The 20,192-nt window shown below is 35.4% G+C and overlaps 1 protein-coding gene across 3 annotated transcripts; it reads left to right on the plus strand.

Moving 5' to 3' along the window:
• Positions 1–18: 18 nt before the first annotated feature.
• LOC138317358 (circularly permutated Ras protein 1-like) lies at positions 19–19,047 on the plus strand. Of its 3 annotated transcripts, XM_069258966.1 has the most exons (17): positions 19–133; positions 2,343–2,499; positions 4,140–4,325; positions 4,597–4,779; positions 5,333–5,492; positions 6,711–7,116; positions 7,933–8,162; positions 8,721–8,805; positions 9,965–10,168; positions 10,322–10,511; positions 11,700–11,813; positions 12,006–12,251; positions 13,013–13,129; positions 13,856–13,951; positions 14,254–14,345; positions 16,047–16,170; positions 16,786–19,047. In XM_069258966.1, the coding sequence occupies exons 2-17, from the start codon at positions 2,374–2,376 to the stop codon at positions 16,957–16,959; spliced, it is 2,733 nt and encodes a 910-aa protein (XP_069115067.1). In that variant the 5' UTR covers positions 19–133; positions 2,343–2,373; the 3' UTR covers positions 16,960–19,047. The 3 variants fall into 3 exon arrangements, with proteins under 3 accessions (XP_069115067.1, XP_069115068.1, XP_069115069.1); XM_069258967.1 differs by lacking the exon at positions 11,700–11,813; XM_069258968.1 differs by lacking the exons at positions 19–133; positions 2,343–2,499 and adding an exon at positions 3,842–3,922.
• Positions 19,048–20,192: the final 1,145 nt, after the last annotated feature.

The raw sequence follows: 20,192 nt of genomic DNA on the forward strand, positions 1-20,192 counted from the left end.
AAATGTTCGTTATTTTTAGTCGGTGTGTTGTTTATTTTTAGAAATGACAGGCGGGTATATAGCTATAGGGTTCTCTTTCGGTATTTCCGTAAACAACTTGAGACATTAGATTGCACCACAGTGACAGCTGAAGGTAAGGATTTATTCTGATAGAAACAATTATTTAACTATACAGTATTGTTTCATTGATGAAATATGAAAAAAATCTCATAATGCCAAACTAAAATTGTCTGCGAATGGGTTATAGGAACAGAGGAATAGGTAAGAAAGAGAAGAGGAATTATGCTTGCAGCTACATGTACATGACATCAAACGTTGTGCCTAAAGTTAATCTTCCGGGTCTTCTACCCAACATTACGAAGCTGTCCAGTCTATTTCTTACATTTTTGCTGATGTCAAGCACATACATTTAACATATACACATGTCACATACTCAAATGCATGATGACCACTGTATACAGCTAGTGTACATAAACTGGTAGACATGCAAGTATTTCTCTGGTTTTACTAGTTTAATGCAAGGATTTATGAGTGAGAAGGATTCGTCACTGTCTCTTTACACTACCAAAAACCTTTTTTCTCAACAAATACTTGTCTTATTGAGTCAAACGAAACACCTATGTAAAGTTTATTAAATTTCACAATGTTTAGTACTTGCTTTAAGGATGGAAGTTTTAGAAAAAAAGTTTTGAATTTTCGCTAAAAATACGACAGCTCATGAAATGACAGCACGCTTTAGAAAGTAAGACGGTAACCCTCACACCCGCAAGAAACAAGGCTGCGCTGGCGGATGTCAAAGGAAGATCAGTTGTCGCCCAACATCTCGGTCAGTGCACAAACACAAAAGCTCTTACGCTGTATACACGTACTTCCCCAAAACCCAGTGTGACCTGCCCTTCTCATATACGTCCTTGAGTTGATTTAACGTCTTACTTATAGCCAGGGTCATTTTAAGGACATATGCCAGGTTTGTAATTGCTGGAGGAACGCAAAAGTACCGGAAGAAAAAACACTGACCAACAGTCAGGCAACTGCCCCACATGGGATTCAAACTCGCAACCCAGAGATGGAGGGTTGTACGTAGTAATATGTTGAGACATCTGAACTATTCAGCCACCATGACCTCTTGTCATTATTATATACATTTTTGTGTCCATAAGTGCAATATTTTTAATTGTAGCAGGTTTTAACCCTAATTGTAAAATTGATACGGTTGCCATCTAGTTTCGCTCTACAGGGAATTGTTCTTTGGCTCTGAGTTGGTAGAGCGAAGAACCAACTAAAAAAAATTAAGTCCAGAGTAACAGATTTAAGCCTGCATGCATGGTGTTCAATATTTCATACACTAGCTGGTACATTAGTTTTCTTAACCCATAAGTTTTGTATTCCATTAATTTTATTAAACCATTAGTTTTGTTTACCTATTAGCTTTGGAAACCCCTTAGTTTTGTTTAAACCCCTTAGTTTTGTTTACCTATTAGTTTTATTAACCCATAAGTTTTGTATGCCATTATTTTTGTTAAACCATAAGTTTTGGTAACCAATTAGTTCTGTTAATTCATTTGTTTTTTATTCCATTATTAGTTTTATTAACCTATTAATATGGTAAACCCATTAGTTTTGTCAGCCCATTAGATTTGTATTCCATTAATTCTATTAACCCTTTAGTTTTGTTAACCCTTTAGTTTTGTTAACCCATTAGTTTTGTTAACCCTTTAGTTTTGTTAACCCTTTAGTTTTGTTAACCCTTTAGTTTTGTTTACCCTTTAATTTTGTTAACCCTTTAGTTTTGTTAACCCTTTAGTTTTGTTAACCCTTTAGTTTTGTTAACCCATTAGTTTTGTTAACCCTTTAGTTTTGTTAACCCTTTAGTTTTGTTAACCCTTTAATTTTGTTAACCCTTTAGTTTTGTTAATCCATTAATTTTGAAAACCCGTTAGTTTTGTTAACCCATTAGTTTTGTTAACCCTTTAGTTTTGTTAACCCATTAGTTTTGTTAACCCATTAGTTTTGTTAACCCTTTAGTTTTGTTAACCCTTTAATTTTGTTAACCCTTTAGTTTTGTTAACCCATTAGTTTTGTTAACCCTTTAGTTTTGTCCCTTTAGTTTTGTTAACCCTTTAATTTTGTTAACCCTTTAGTTTTGTTAATCCATTAATTTTGAAAACCCGTTAGTTTTGTTAACCCATTAGTTTTGTTAACCCTTTAGTTTTGTTAACCCATTAGTTTTGTTAACCCTTTAGTTTTGTTAATCCATTAATTTTGAAAACTCGTTAGTTTTGTTAACCATTATGTTTGTTTACCCATTCAGTTTGTTAATCCACTAGTTTTCTACCTGACAGGTACTACTGTTGCCACTAAATATTGAGGATAATGGAGTTTGGGGGAAACCTGGTGTACGTTGGTGGTGGAGGGGAGGAGGATGTGGAGATGGTAACTGAACAGGATCAACAACAACTTGTACCGACAGTACCACAGACTGGTGACAATAAAGATGATGTAAGTACAGCTAATTAATACTAATTACTGAACAGGATTAATAACAACTTGTACCGAGAGTACCACAGACTGGTGACAATGAAGATGATGTAAGTACAGCTAATTACTATGAATTACTGAACAGGATTAATAACAATTTGTACTGACAGTACCACAGACTGGTGACAGTAAAGATGACGTAAGTACAGATAATTACTACTAATTACTCAACAGGGTCAATAACAACTTGTACCGACAGTACCACAGACTGGTGACAATAAAGATGATGTAAGTACAGCTAATTACTACTAATTACTGAACAGGATTAATAACAACTTGTACCGACAGTACCACAGACTGGTGACAATAAAGATGATGTAAGTACAGCTAATTACTACTAATTACTGAACAGGATTAATAACAACTTGTACCGACAGTACCACAGACTGGTGACAGTAAAGATGATGTAAGTACAGCTAATTACTACTAATTACTGAACAGGATTAATAACAACTTGTACCGACAGTACCACAGACTGGTGACAATAAAGATGATGTAAGTACAGCTAATTACTTCTAATTACTGAACAGGATTAATAACAACTTGTACCGACAGTACCACAGACTGGTGACAGTAAAGATGATGTAAGTACAGCTAATTACTACTAATTACTGAACAGGATTAATAACAACTTGTACCGACAGTACCACAGACTGGTGACAGTAAAGATGTGTAAGTTCAGCTAATTACTACTAATTACTGAACAGGATTAATAACAACTTGTACCGACAGTACCACAGACTGGTGACAGTAAAGATGTGTAAGTTCAGCTAATTACTACTAATTACTGAACAGGATTAATAACAACTTGTACCGACAGTACCACAGACTGGTGACAGTAAAGATGATGTAAGTACAGCTAATTACTACTAATTACTGAACAGGATTAATAACAACTTGTACCGACAGTACCACAGACTGGTGACAATAAAGATGATGTAAGTACAGCTAATTACTACTAATTACTGAACAGGATTAATAACAACTTGTACCGACAGTACCACAGACTGGTGACAGTAAAGATGATGTAAGTACAGCTAATTACTACTAATTACTGAACAGGATTAATAACAACTTGTTAACAACAGTACCACAGACTGTTGACAGTAAAGATGACGTAAGTACAGCTAATTACCACTAATTACTGAACAGGATTAATAACAATTTGTACCTACAGTACCACAGACTGGTGACAGTAAAGATGATGTAAGTACAGCTAATTACTTCTAATTACTGAACAGGATTAATAACAACTTGTACCGACAGTACCACAGACTGGTGACAGTAAAGATGATATAAGTACAGCTAATTACTATGAATTACTGAACAGGATTAATAACAACTTGTACCGACAGTACCACAGACTGGTGACAATAAAGATGATGTAAGTACAGATAATTACTACTAATTACTCAACAGGATCAACAACAACTTGGAATTAAAAAGGCACAGTGGTACATTTGTATACAGTTTATGAAACATGAAAAGTCTTTCATTTGACCAATGGTAAAAGCATATAGAGTTTGTACTGCAGAGACCATGTAGGATCATTTGTAGTAATATTTTTAAATTGATATTGTTATTCTTGTTTCATTGGTCAGTCCTGCTTGCTGGACATCCTGGACACAGCTGGTCAAGAGGAATATTCCGCTATGAGAGACCAGTACACTCGCTCTGGAGATGCATTCCTGCTGGTGTATAGTATAGTGGACCGGTCAAGCTTTGACGAGGCAGAAGCCATATATGACATGATGCTCAGAATTAAGGGAGATAACCATGTTCCAGCAGTGAGTCAAAATACAAAAGATTGTTATGTAATGTGCAACCAAATTGATTAATATAATATTGCTTCAATTGTCTATCATTCAGCATATCTTTTCTGTGTATATGACTTCTTTTTTCAAAAGATACCAAATTTTTGGTGAATTACTTTTCCAATATATACATTATCATTTAGATTCAAATACAGTAACTGTTAAAACATCAAAGTGACCTTGACCCTTATGAAAGGAAATAAGGACTTGGTTGTCAATAACATAGACCTTTTATTATATCCAGGTTCTGTGTGGAAATAAATTAGACTTAGATGCAACACGTGTCGTTACACATGACGAAGGCAAAGCGCTGGCACAGAAATTAGGTATCCCATTCCTGGAGACGTCGGCCAAAGAGGGAACTAACATCACAGAGGTGTTCCAATCACTGGTCATGGAAATTCCTGCACTTCAATCCTCATACAAGGTATATTGTACCTTCATTATAATGGCCTAATTATAGTAGTAGAATGCATTGTGTATTATAATAAATTTTGTGTGTGCCAAATTATTTCACCTTTGAACTTTGAAAGATTAATAAACTTGACTTGGCCAATAATGACAAACACAAATTTTAAGAATCAAGTGATAACTTGAAAGAGCCACTTGCATTTGGTTCGATTGCATTATAAATCTCTTGATTTCCTATTCATAGTCAGTGAACATTTTTGTGTGTGGTTGTAGTTTCTGAAACAGGCAAATGTCATTTAGTTGCCATGGAAACCAAATGAAAAAGCATAATGAAAATCAATGAGCAGAATTTGTGTATTGATGAGCATGTTGTTGTTTTTGTGTGATAAATACAACACGTACTATTGTCCTGTTTTCTAAAATGGCAAATATAAATTGGTTTACAAAATTCATAATATTAACTCTCTGCTAAAAATTTTCGGTTTTGTAGCCGTCATCTTGGTTCAGTTGCTATGGTCAGCAGGGGGAATTAGTTACAGCCATTGGGTAATAGTTTTAGTTTGTTATAGGTGGTCATTCTTGGAAGTGGAGCGGTAGGAAAATCAGCAGTAACGGTGAGATATATCAGTAATACTTTTGTGGATGATTATGATCCAACTATCGAGGACTCATACAGAAAATATGTTCAAATCCCGGGCCTAAGGAACAAACAAAAGAAATCTAAACCTGGTAAGTCTGATAATGTGTTGGATAGATATATGTAAAACCATTTTTAGCTCACCTGGCTCGAAGGGCTGGTGAGCTTTTGTGATGGCACGGCGCCCGTTATCCGTCCGTCCGTCAACATTTCTTTAAAATTGCTACTTGTCACAGAGTTCTGCATGGATTGTAACCAAATTTGGCCATAAACATCCTTGAGAGAAGGGGTACAGAACTTGTATAAATTTTGGCTCTACCCCTGGGGGCAGGAGGGGAGGGACCCAATAGGGGAAATAGAGGTAAATTCTAAACATCTCTACTTGTCCTAGAGTTCTGTATGGATTGTAACCAAATTTGACCACAAACATCCTTGGGTGAAGGGGAACAGAACTTGTATAAATTTTGGATCTGGACCCCCGGGGGAAGGAGGGGCAAGGCCCAATAGGGGAAATAGAGGTAAATCCTATAAATTGCTATTTGTCCAAGAGTTCTGTATGGATTGTATCCAAATTTGGCCACAAATATCCTTGAGAGAAAGGGAACAAAACTTATATTACTTTTGGCTCTGACCCCTTGGGACAGGAGGGGCAGGGCACAATAGGGGAAATAGAGGTAAATCCTATAAATCGCTACTTGTCCTAGAGTTCTGTATGGATTGTAACCAAATTTGGCCACAAACATCCTTGGGGGAAGGGGAACAGAACTTGTATACATTTTGGCTCTGACCTCCCGGGGGCAGGAGGGGCGGGGCCAAATAGGGGAATAAGAGGTAAATCCTATATATCGCTACTTGTCCTAGAGTTTTGCATGGATTTTAACCAAATTTGGCCACAAACATCCTTGGGGGAAGGGGAACAGAACTTTTATAGATTTCGGCTCTGACCCCCTTGGGACAGAAATCCCAATAGGGGAATTAGAGGTATATATTCAAATTCCTTCAGAAAAGAAACAATGAACCTGTATTCAGAACATAACATGGCATTACAAACCAATTGAGCGATACAGGCCCTCTGGGCCTCTAGGCTCAGAGATATTGATGGTTTCTCAAAACAATACAACTGCTTCAGCCAGAAGCTGACATTGAATAATGTCGGTTCAGTTCATGGCCATAGAACTTGGCAGCTGCTGCTACATTTTCTCAATTGCAAGTTGTCTGTTAATCATGTTATCTTGTTTCAGATGGCTGCGAGCTAAGACCTATATCGGAACAATCATTTACAATTGTTGTGTCTAACTTTATTTCTGTAGATAAAAATTCACAACAAGCACAACAACAACAGCAACAACAACAACCAACAGCAGCTTTGTCTGGTGACGAACAAGGTGATGCCAAAAAAAGTAAAGAAGACTCGGGGATTTTCTCTCAAATGAAGCGAATGCTAAGCTTCAAATCAAAGAGTGCTCCTGCAAAGCAGAGAGTGACGTCTGCTCCTCCCAGTCGAGTACCACCTGCACAAACCTCTCCTGCCCCTGCTAAACCCAAGAAGCCTAAGAAGTGTGAAAAAGCGACGAGTAATGTAGTCCTTGTGTCCCTCAAAACGCTGGACGATCCGCTGGCCATGGCCACTGGCGACCCGGTCAAGTGTGACTGCGAGGCGGTGCTGTCCAACATCTCTAACCCAGTACAGGAGGAGGAGAACCTCAAATGGACCTGGTAATTTTCATGTGGCACAATTAGCAATTCTTTTGTGTCTACATTTTGTAATCTTTACGCATTCATCATAACTATATAGCTGCCAGTTAGTTTTGTGTGGAAGGTATTTTCGCAATTTCCCAGGTCGTCGACATGATCACAAAATTTTGATTTGTGAAATATGAAGAATAGGTTTATAAAAAAAACTGTTTGATTTTATATCACGAAAATTTTGACACACAAAAATAACTGGTCATATAGTAAGACATGTTTATAAAGAACATGCTTTCAACGATTTTATGCTGTTATAATGTAGTAATTTTTTATGTTTCAGTAACGGAAAGACCATTTAACACAATGTAGCTGTAAAGACAGTCTTTCAACTGATAAGTGTGACATGGAAACAAAATCATTCATTAAGTGTCAAAGGAAATTGTTCAGAACATAAATATTTACAGTATTTGTTCTTGCATGTCTGTTGTGTTATGTACACTTTATTTAATATTTTCACTTTCAATCCCTTCTTTTCCTAATGCTCAAAGTGGATTTAAACCAAACTACAGAGGATTCAGCTTATTTGAATAAGTCATTTTCCAGAAGATAATATTCAAATAACCGGAGTACATGTGTATTCAAATAGGCGGAGATGGCATTTTGCACCTCCATTTGACCCCCCACATACATGTGAACAGGCAAATAGATATCGTTTAAATGGATATGTGAAACATAAGAATAGTTATGTTATATGATTAAGACAGAAGTGAAACCTAATTAAGGTCTAGTACTTAAAAGTGAGACATACATATAAATATTTTTCCTACTGTTTTTATTTCACAGTGAATTTTGCCAGAAGGAAAATATATTACAAAATACTAAAAAAGAGGAGATTCCCACGGACCCTATTATCGACTACATCATGTCGGCCCCGGCGCCAGTCGACCCTGACGCGGGACAGCAGACAGAAGCGGCGGAATCAGAAAAACTGCACATGAGTAAAGGTTACACTATCTACTGTATTGACATCAGCGGGTCGATGAACTATACCGCCAAGCTACCGGAGCTACAAGGTCAGTCATGTACTATCAGGCTTCTGATATTTTCAAGTGATATGTGCCATAAATGGGCAAATATTTTGACATGTTTTTGTTTCTTCAGTAATAATCTATTGAAAACCATCAGGTTTGATGAATGCTGTGAAAATCATTGAAATGGACAGACAAACATGTATGGTGCCTTATAAACATTAGTTGCAACTAATAAACTATGCACTGTAGATGTAAATACAATCGTTTTTGGCAATACTGCCAAAAATCATTTTCAGCTCTTATATGTATTTCTTAAGTTTAAACCTATGAATTATAAGTATTATAATTATCAAAATATTGGCAACTGTTTAATGGTGAATCAAATATTAAAAGCTCATGTTGATTTGTAAGTATGAAAGTTATGGCTCATTTAACTTAAAGTAATTTAGAGGCCTATAGAGACATATGATAGAACGTGTATCACGCTGAGACAGAAGGCTTACCTTGCCAAGTTAGAGGCATTTTGAAATTAAATGACTGGTGGCACATAGTAAATTTTTCGCCAACCATCTGTCTATCTGATGTACGTTATATTTGTAGTTGCATGGAAGAAAGCCAGAACTCGGTCCTCAAACTTTGATACCCAGGTTTCCAGATTAGCTGCAATTAAAGAGGCATTGAAAAGGTAGGGCACAGAAATATCATAGGTATAAAATATAGCTTACAGGAAGGAACACACCTAATATAAAGGGAACACACACCTAATATAAAGGGAACACACAGTGACACCAAATATAAACGAAACACACACCTGATATAAAGGGAGCACACACATAATATAAAGGGAACACATACCTAATATAAAGGGGACATGCACCTGATATAAAGGGAACACACACCTTATATAAAGGGAACACATTCCTAATATAAAGGGGACATGCACCTGATATAAATAGAACACACACCTTATATAAAGGGAACACACAGTGACACCTAATATAATGGAAACACACACCTGATATAAAGGGAACACACACATAATATAAAGGGAACATATACCTAATATAGAGGGGTACCTGATATAAAGGAAACACACACCTGATATAAAAGGAACACATACCTAATATAAAGGGGACATGCACCTGCTATAAAGGGAACACACACCTGATTAAAAAGGAACACACACCTAATATAAAGGGGACATGCACCTGATATAAAGGGAACACACACATAATATAAAGGGAACACATACATGTACCTAATATAAAGGGGACATGCACCTGATATAAATAGAACACACACCTTATATAAAGGGAACACACAGTGACACCTAATATAATGGAAACACACACCTGATATAAAGGGAACACACACATAATATAAAGGGAACACATACCTAATATAGAGGGGTACCTGATATAAAGGGAACACACACCTGATATAAAAGGAACACATACCTAATATAAAGGGGACATGCACCTGATATAAAAGGAACACACATCTGATATAAAGGGAACACACAACTAATATAAAGGGGACACATACCTAATATAAAGGGAACACACACCTCATATAAAGGGAACACACACCTAATATAAAGCGAACACACACCTCATATAAAGCGACCACACACCTGACAGGCAGAGAACACATGGGTAATGAAGGAACATATTCCATGCTAGTAACAATATTTGTTTTAGGTGTGTCTTGGTGAAGGGGCAGACTGCCTTGAAAATTAATTTTGACAATCTTTTTTGTCTACCGAGTTATGATTACTTATTTGCCCTGTGTAACGATGATATACATCTGTACATAATTTTGAAATAGTCTGATTCTGTCGACAGACAACTTGAGCGTCTGAAGCTCGAAAACCCAGACCGACGTGTGGTTCTGATACAGTTTGGTACGGAGGTGACCATCATTGGGGACGGCAGCCAGGAACCTGTCCAGGTCGACAGCCATATCAGAGACTCGTTTAGCAATTTGGTGGACAACGGTAAAAGCTATGGTCAACAGATGGACATCCGTACACTAGGGGAAAGCTATGAGTAAGTGACATATGAATAAATTATACTATTAAACTTAAACTGAAAACATTTTTTATGGCTACTGAATTTCACGTTCTGTTTCAAAAACAAATTGGCAGAGTTAAGCTTTTTAAAATAACATATTGCATGCATACTTGTTTTTGTCCAATTCAGTGATATTACGGCAAAAATTGAAAGCATGCGGACCAAGGATACCACAGCCTTAGGTCCGGCGTTGTCCACAGCTGTTGGCATGGTGATGGGAACCAAGGGGTCAGAGGTCATATTATGTACTGATGGATCCCCTAACTGTGGTGTAGGCAAAATGACAGGTTCTACGGGTTGTAAGGACTTTTATACCATGGTAAGATTTATAGTGGAATTGTTTTCTACTGAACAACTTAGTATTACCTGTAGGGTTCTGACACGAGTTGTAAGGATTTTTATACCATGGTAAGATTTATAGTGGAATTATTTTCTACTGAACAACTTATTATTACCTGTAGGGTTCTGACACGAGTTGTAAGGACTTTTATACCATGGTAAGATTTATAGTGGAATTATTTTCTACTGAACAACTTATTATTACCTGCAGGGTTCTGACACAAGTTGTAAGGATTTTTATACCATGGTAAGACTTATAGTGGAATTATTTTCTACTGAACAACTTGTTATTACCTGTAGGGTTCTGACACTAGTTGTAAGGACTTTTATACCATGGTAAGATTTATATTGGAATTGTTTTCTACTGAACAACTTATTATTACCTGTAGGGTTCTGACACGAGTTGTAAGGACTTTTATACCATGGTAAGATTTATAGTGGAATTATTTCTAACTGAACAACTATTATTACCTGTAGGGTTCTGACACGAGTTGTAAGGACTTTTATACCATGGTAAGATTTATAGTGGAATTATTTTCTACTGAACAACTTATTATTACCTGTAGGGTTCTGACACGAGTTGTAAGGACTTTTATACCATGGTAAGATTTATAGTGGAATTGTTTTCTACTGAACAACTTATTATTACCTGTAGGGTTCTGACACGAGTTGTGAGGACTTTTATACCATGGTAAGATTTATAGTGGAATTATTTTCTACTGAACAACTTATTATTACCTGTAGGGTTCTGACACGAGTTGTAAGGACTTTTATACCATGGTAAGATTTATAGTGGAATTGTTTTCTACTGAATAACTTATTATTACCTGTAGGGTTCTGACACGAGTTGTGAGGACTTTTATACCATGGTAAGATTTATAGTGGAATTATTTTCTGCTGAACAACTTATTATTACCTGCAGGGTTCTGACACGAGTTGTAAGGACTTTTATACCATGGTAAGATTTATAGGGGAATTGTTTTCTACTGAACAGCTTGTTATGTTATTATATCTGACTCTGGTATAGTTCTTAAATGTTATCTTTGGACAGAGATTTATTTGGACAGAGTTTTGTACTATTTGACCTTTTACTGGTAGATGTACATGTATATAGCTAACTTTCCTTTTGCTTGCTATTTTATTTTCAATTCTTTTATTGGCATTCAAGGGCAAGTCATCACTGGGTCAAAGGTCAAGGTCAATTTTTGCACCACATGGAAAAAAAGAAGCCATGTCACTCACAATTGATCTGTTAAAATGCTGGACAAATTCCATGATCCATGTAATTATAAGTAACTTCATTTAATATACTATTTTTTATGTCATTAATATATCAAGATTCATCGATAGGAATTAAAGACTTGTTTTTGCACTATTTATCACTGTTATTCATCAATACATGTGTTTTTAGGTTATTGTTTAACCTGTTAATCTCTGTATATACTATAAGAAATTTTTTTTTTTTCACTTTTAGGTTGGAAACGTTGCCAAAGAAAATGGAATAGTCGTGTCAGTGTTAGCTGTCGATGGTGAACCAGTGGGACTCGAAAACGTATCTCCGTGTGCCAATATTTCTGGCGGTGATGTCAATGTCCTTGATCCACTGGAGATCATGAGACAGCTTCGTCTGATTTCACAAAACTTCATTGTGGCTACAGCCGTGTGTGTGGACTTCCAGCTTCACCCCGAACTCGAAGTGGATGATGACGACTTTCCAAAGGTGAGATAACTCCCGTCAGGAATTGTAGTATTCACCGTAATAAGCAACCCTCCCCCTATAAGTACCCCACCCCTTTTCTGGAGTAGAGCTGAAGTTCTATAAACTCCCCTATCTCATGGAAATAACCCTGATTACAACATGTGATACCTCTAACATCAGCAATGTTTCCCATATTTCATGAACTTTACATGAGAATCATGACATAATAGTGCGTCTCAAAGGATAAAAGACATATACATGTTTACTGTAAAAGTGCGTCACGTGTTGATTTAATAAAAGACTTTTTTTTTAACCTTTTTGGTCATAATATGCAGTTCAGAAAGATTTTTAAAGTGAATAGTCGGGCATGGAAAACTAGACATTGGCCTCCAAAAGTTTTTTTTGTCAACAGTTTCCCATTTACCATTAAAGTAAATAAAAGTTTGAAAGCGGGCTGCGTAAATAACCATAGACAGTGTCGACCACCCCCATAAGAAATAATACTGGATACATACACAATTATTTTTACCAACTTAGCCATCCTTGCCCGACCATTTGGTGCTAAAAATGATGAATACAGAAAAAGAACAAGATTTTTCAGTCTGCATAAATCTAAAGATTTAAGATTAAACAATTAACAGGTCAATTTCTCAAATTTTATTTTAGTGTGATTCTTAGCCTAGATATCAGTGTTTTCTAAGAAGCAAATTCAGTCCGTTTAAAATAAAAATGAAGGAAATTTTTATTGTTGCATTATTTCTAACTGTTTGTCTTACTTACAGGGCACGAGTCATGTTGTTAAGGAAGTGGGAAATGCGACTCGAGACACAGAAGTCACATTCTTTTTCAGACGTAAAAACCGATCCAAGGAATTAGATGTAGATAGCCTCCCCTTCCAGGTAAGTAGAAATCTGTTTATGTTAGCGTAAAACGTAGATTTATTTTCTTTTTCCTTATTTTTGGAATCAATAATTTTGTGCTTATGAAAGAAAATTAAATGAAAATTCAATTTTGAGGATTGAATACGAGTCAGTACACAAATTTTACCTGTTATGGAGTAAATTTTTGCCACCACAAATGTTTCAGGAAAATACAAAGATATTATCACAATGGATATGAAGGTACATTGTTTTAAAGATGCTCTCATGCCAATTCAGACCATAAACAATATTTATCATTTGGACAATAATTGATGTTTAATCATCTATATATAGTGATGTGTGATTAATACAAAAATACATATTTAGATAATTTGTTTTACTTTTGTTGTCTGCAAATCAGTACCTTATTCCATATAGGGCATAGCATCATCAATGTTTTTTTTGGTTTTTTTTCGAGATGTAATTAAGTATTTTAATACATTTTTATTTTGAAGTGAAAAAAGAAGCTCAAACTTTTCAAAGATAATAATAGTGTTAAGTAACTTTTGTTACTGAAGAAAAATATTTATTCGCCTGCTCCGGTTTTTGATAAATAAAAATAACCTGTGAGTCGTCAGTAGTGTAGCATCTATTAATTTAAACTGTTAAAAACGATAAATTGTCACTACTTAAGTTTATGATACGGACCTACATGTATATGTATGTGGACATGATTTTACCTGAAACTTTTTATTTTATTTTAAGGTTCGCGTGGCTTATACATTGAAAGATGGACGAAAAATGATGAGAGTGATCAGCAAATCGATGAATGTCACTAAAGATAGAGCTCTGATGGAAAAGGTGAGTGATGATTTGTGATATCACAGGCGACTGGACTAGGATCAAGAGGGTGGGCAGATTTTACATACTGTATTTGACCCAATAAGTGCCCAAGACATTTAAAAATTGTGCTTAATAAGATGAAATTGTTGCAAAGCAAAGTGCAAACCTAGACAAAAAAAGGGAAAATATCAAACATATATGTCAGTATACACAGGGATCCGAACTAGACAGGGGCCAGTTTTGACAAGTTATAATGTACAAGTCAATAAGAATTAAGAGTTAGTATCTTATTTCATTAACCTGGTATGTGTGATTTACAGGAGATGAATGTAGCAGTAGTCGGTCTGGCCACGGCACAGAAAACAGCCGATTTAGCTTCTAAAGGGAAGTTGTCACAGGCCAGAGATAAACTGTAAGTATCTTTGGGTCTTCAGCATTAATCCAATGTCATATGGTCTCTCTCATCATTCTTCATTAATTTTGTAGATCTGCTGACGTCTATATTAGAACGAATATATATGAACCCGGCCTACTATACCTTTCGGCCAGGTACGAATTGGTCCCTATGTGTCGTAGTGGAGCACTGCCTCCTAAAATTACTTGGGAACAGTTTTCTATACTTTTTTGTAGGTTTCCAAGTATTTCATGCGTACACATGCATTTACATATTACTTTTGTCCAAAAAAAACCATAACTACCATTCTTAATATCTACCGTACCGCTCACAAGACTTCAAATTCATAATTTGTGGACTTGTCGTATAAATACCCTTCAGAAAGATTATGTATAAAAAAAAATTATGCCTCGATGAGAATTTGATATTTTATGTGGTTCAGTTTTATTGCCTAGTAGGTTGGCGATATAGAACAAGTACGATAAAATGCAAACAAACGTTTTATAATGGTTTGCATAATCATTACTTTGCTCCATTAGCAATAATAGGCACCAATTGTAGCTCTAAAGACGACACCATTTTCTGTCTTAAAGTCTTTTGAGCTACAATATTTCAGCAAACGTCTATATATAGATATTTGAAAATGAAAGAAGTTAAAATGTGGGTAAAAAAAAACCCATTAGGATCAACGGAAAATTTATTTGCTGTATTCACTGTTTTTCTGAAATCCTCGAATTCAACACACCTATGAAACACCTTTGAGTTCCTCTGCTACAAAGGCTAGAACAGTTCATTATTGATTTTCAGGGGTGACTGAGGTGATGAATGTCACATATTTAGAAATATTACAACTGTTACTTTGATACCTCATGTGTCATAATTGATCAATTAAAATTGATGTCAGTTAAAAATATTGCCATAATCTTGACGACATGAAAAATTTATTTGCTGATAAAAATATTTTTGGAGGATTTTGCATGTGCCTGTAGGTCATATCTGGTTCTATATCTATGACTATATGTGGAATGGTGCAGTAATTCTGTATTCTTCATCTGGTGTCATTTATATTTCTGTCTTACATCAACATATAATTCAAATCACTACTTCTCATAAACTATTAAATGAATTTTAACTGGTTCCTTGGGTGAAAGGAAAAATAGATAATGCATAAACCCTGATTCTATGCACCCCTTCTTCTGTCCAATGAATTATAAGGACAGGGCAAGATAGGAGAAATAGAGGCAATTACTTAAATTCTTGCTAAGAAGTCATTAAGTATTTTATTTAAGTAATTTTACCTCAGAAATCATTTTGCAAGAGTTACCATTACTACTACACACTAGTAGGTGAATTGCAATGACTGATTAAGGAAGATTAATTCTTTGTAAGTTCCCGCCAAACAGAAGCAGGCAGCCATCTTGAATTAGAAAAGAAGATTGAAATCATCAGTTACCACTTAACCAATACAATGTAATTAAGTCTTAAAACTACTAGATCATGAACGTATTTTTGAAAAGAAAGATAAATCATGAACGTATTTGTGAACAGAAAGATTAATCATGAACTTATTTTCGAACAGAACCTCTGTGAACAAAATGTTAAATCATGAACGTATTTTGAACAAAACCCTTGTGAACAGAATGATAATCCTATTCACCGTATTTTTGAACAGAACCTCTGTGAACAAACTGTTAAATCTTGAACGTATTTTTTGAACAGAACCTCTGTGAACCGAATGTTCGATAATGCCTGTAACACCGCTGAACAGAAGGAGGAATGTTATAACTTCAGGACAGAATGTGCCGAGCTCCATGAGGACCTGAACAAACGCCTGAGTGCCTCAGTAAGTCTTAGCCTAGCTTTGTAACATCTTTAGTGTTCAAACATAAGGATTTTGTCATTTAGTATTTACGTTTCCCTCCATAATAAATCAATAGTTAAGTGAGCTCTGTTTTATTGTCTCTTCATTAGAATTTTGTAGCTCATGATCAAGTAGAGTTATTTTCGGTCCTTTCAAGTTGTTTTGGTGTTCCATGACAAATTTGTCCATGACTGATTCATTGTCCTTCCATGAGATGTACAGGAGTAGTCCAACGATGGTTGTTTTAGCGTCCCTTCAATAGATTTAGACCAAAAACGCTTGTTTTAGATTTTCTCATTGTCTCCACATTAATCAAAGTCTCCAGCAAAATTAAGTTTCTCTTGTTTGAGTTGTTTTAGTGCCCTCCATAAGAACTTAGTGACTCTGTTGGTTTTGTTTTAGTGCCCTTCATAAGAACTTAGTGACTCTGTTGGATTTGTTTTAGTGCCCTACATAAGAACTTAGTGACTCTGTTGGATTTGTTTTAATGTCCTCCATTAATTGCGTAACTCCATAGCTTAGTAAAAGTCATTTGTCATCGAGGCAGCTGGATACTTATTGTATATCATGAACGGATTTGACTTGGCTGTTTTTCAGTACCAGAACACAGCAAAAGGCTCAGACGTTTCATCGAGTATGTACAATAAGATGATGAAGCAGTCACGTTCCCGATATGATGGTGCGTCAAGCGTTCAAAAGCTGAGCGTGGCCATGAAACGTCAGACGACAGACCTGGATTTACGCAACCAGTACTACGACTACCAGTCCTAGATGAAAGTCTGTCGTCCTTGTTAGTGAGTCGAAAAGAGATGGAGTTGTTAATTTAAGGGTTATGTTAGTGGTTGGGAGACCGCTAACTGTTATGTTAATGGTGGGAGACCACTCACAACGCAAAGATATCCTTTTCATGACGCCTTTGATCATGCATTTGTTGTTCTCATAATATTTTTCACGCTTATTTGGCATACAGAATATTGTATGTTCAATAACGAACATTCCATTGTTAAAATCCAATCATTATGTTATACGAATACATCAATCACAAATGTTGTGTATTTCAGAGATTATCGGATAGTGGGTTGTTTAAATAGTATCGTATCTATCGTATTTGAGTGAAGTATTCATTCTGAAATTATACTAGGACAAAAAGACTACTATTCGGAGTTCAGGAGTCCCCTACTAATGCCACTAGTTTTGACTTTCGTCTATCCTGGTCTTGGGGAGAGAACAAATGGATGGGTTCGGATATACATGTACATGATGTATATTATTTCGAGCGAATAATTGTCTCATTTATTTCATAAAGAGAAGAAAACGTATACTGACATGTGAGTATGACTTAAACAATGATTTACTATAAAATAACATATTTTCGCGTATTTTGTGGCCAACGAGAATTAGGGAAAATAAACAGCCGCAAAAGTCGTTTCGGATACAAATTAAACATCACCGTCAATAGCAGTTACTCACGACAACGCGAAGTCAAGTGTCAGAACAAATAAGGCGGTATCGTATATGTTTTGCAAGAACATTGGAAAGGATTACTTTGTTCAAATTAGTAAAAAGAAATGTAACAGTAACTTCTGCTGTTTGATAATTGTATAACAAATGAGCACAAAATATTAGCAATATACGTACACATACAATGTACATTGACTGACTGCAGTTGGCCGATCTGGGGTTCAAGGAAATGACAATTTGTCTGCAATATTTCTCAAATAATCATTGGGACATATGAGTCTCTAGTTGTGTTGCATTTCATTATTTTATTTTGCCTACCTTTATCAAATCGCCTTTCGTCCGCCCCTTCCTCCATCCTTAAACAATTCTTGTTATCAATATCTCTCACAATATACGAGAGGACTTTGTTCAAATTTCACTTGAAGGTTCCGTTTGGTGCCTTGTTATGAATTTGAATTTTGGGACCGATCCCAAAACAAGATAGCCGACAGGCAGCCGTCTTGGAGTTATTATCGGTTTTTCTCAGAAAGTACTGACGGAAATTTTCTCAAACTTCATATCTCTATTTCTTGGAAGGTTCTGAAGTTAATTTCTTCAAAATAATTTCAGGTGCAGTATTCAGTAGTAATGCATATCACAATTTGGGATTAGAAATCAAGTCATCAGTTGATAGTTTTGGACTTTAATAATTGAAGTTTTTGCCACTTCTTATATACATGTATCAAACGCTTCACAGGAAGAGAAAGGGAAAAGCAGAGAAAAATCATTATTTCCTTTGACCGACATAGATCATAGCGAGAGCCAATATCCTTCCAGGTTCTTATATACTACACACATTTCTTTTCATTTATTTCTTACGTTTATTTTACAGATTTTCCATTATCCGTTTTTATATGGTATAAACCTTTTCCTCTTAAATGCAAAGTGCATTGATTATTTAATGTTACATTTCTTCTTTCATTTTATATCTTAATGTGTTTATATGTTAAATATTGCCATATTCTACCAACATTTACATGTTATTACAAATACGTTTTCCTCTATCTAATACAATGTACCTTAATTTGTGTTTTTGTGTTTTATTTATTTGATATTTGACATTATGTTTATGAATTTATATGACAATTTGTTGCGGTATACATACTTAACCATTTGATTTTATTAATGTTGAAGTTTTATTGAAGATCTATCAAATAGGATAATTGCTCTACCATGTTTTATAATTATGTACGTGACGTGAGCGATGTACTGTATCAAATTTGACCATATGTGAAGTTCCATTGTGCGGAAATAGATTACCTTTATTTTCTTACACAATACATTTACCTTTAAAGTGAAATCGTTTTGATGTTAAGAAAATGTTTTTACAATTGTAATAAAAAAAATTCAATGATTTTATATTGAAAATTTTGTCTTCTTCTCCTCAACCTCTCCTGCAGAAAAGTATATGTCATATTATATAGAAAAAGTGTTGTTTGTAAAGTTTTCATAACTGCTTCATTAACATCAGCTGTACAGTTAATACTATAAGACTCTTTCATATGTGGCTATGAAGGATAGGGAGAATCTACCCGAGGGTCACAAAATGTAGTAAAACCCGAGGCTTACCGAGGGTTTTGCAACATTTTGTGATCCCGAGGGTAGAATATCCCTATCCTTCATATCCACTTATAAAAGAGTATTTTTCTTTCATACCTCGACGTCTTATTGCAATTTTACAACTATAATATCCCACCATTTTGAAATAAATTCGAAGAAATCCACGGCTGAAAGTCAATTTTTATACATAAAAAATTACGTGATATTTTCAACAAAAATTCCGTTGTTTGCATCTTTTATAGTAAAACCAGTCTAGTTTGTGAAAACAATGTTAAAATTTTACCAAGGAAATAGAAATTTTGTTGACGCCGTAGGAAATAGAAATTTTGTTGACGCCGTGACGTCACGAGGCTTTATTGCATGGGTAGCCTCAGGCGTATATTGCCTAGACCAGCCAGTATTACACCCGTAGGTATGAAAGAAAAACACATACTGCGCAGTGAAACAGTGACACAATATACATCATCATGAGAAAAATATTGCCGACAGATAAGTTGTTTGAGCAAAATAGTAGCAATATTCGTTCAAATACAATGTACATTGACTGACTGAAGCGGCCGATCTGTGATTCAATGAAATTATATTTTATTTTTAATATTTAATATCTCGAGTGATATCGTTGGGACTTTTGAGTCTGTAGTTGTGTTGCATTTCGATTGTTCTATTTCGGTCACCGTAGTGACAATTCATGTCATTCCAATGTTTACTTCTAACGAAATCAACTTGTCCACAATTGGAAATTAGACTGTCCATTAGTCTGCGCTATGTTTATTATGGATTGCTCTGTAGTTATCGAAATGTTACAAACTCTACAGGTTGTGTTATATAATCGTCTATATCTTATACTTACCAAACCACTATGGAGACTATGTTTCAGTTTAAATAGCGATTATCATAAACATCTAAATATAGAATCTTTCGTTAGTCTATCTATCTAACCGTTG

Source organism: Argopecten irradians, chromosome 3, assembly GCF_041381155.1.
Source record: "Argopecten irradians isolate NY chromosome 3, Ai_NY, whole genome shotgun sequence".
In the NCBI taxonomy this organism is placed as follows: domain Eukaryota; kingdom Metazoa; phylum Mollusca; class Bivalvia; order Pectinida; family Pectinidae; genus Argopecten; species Argopecten irradians.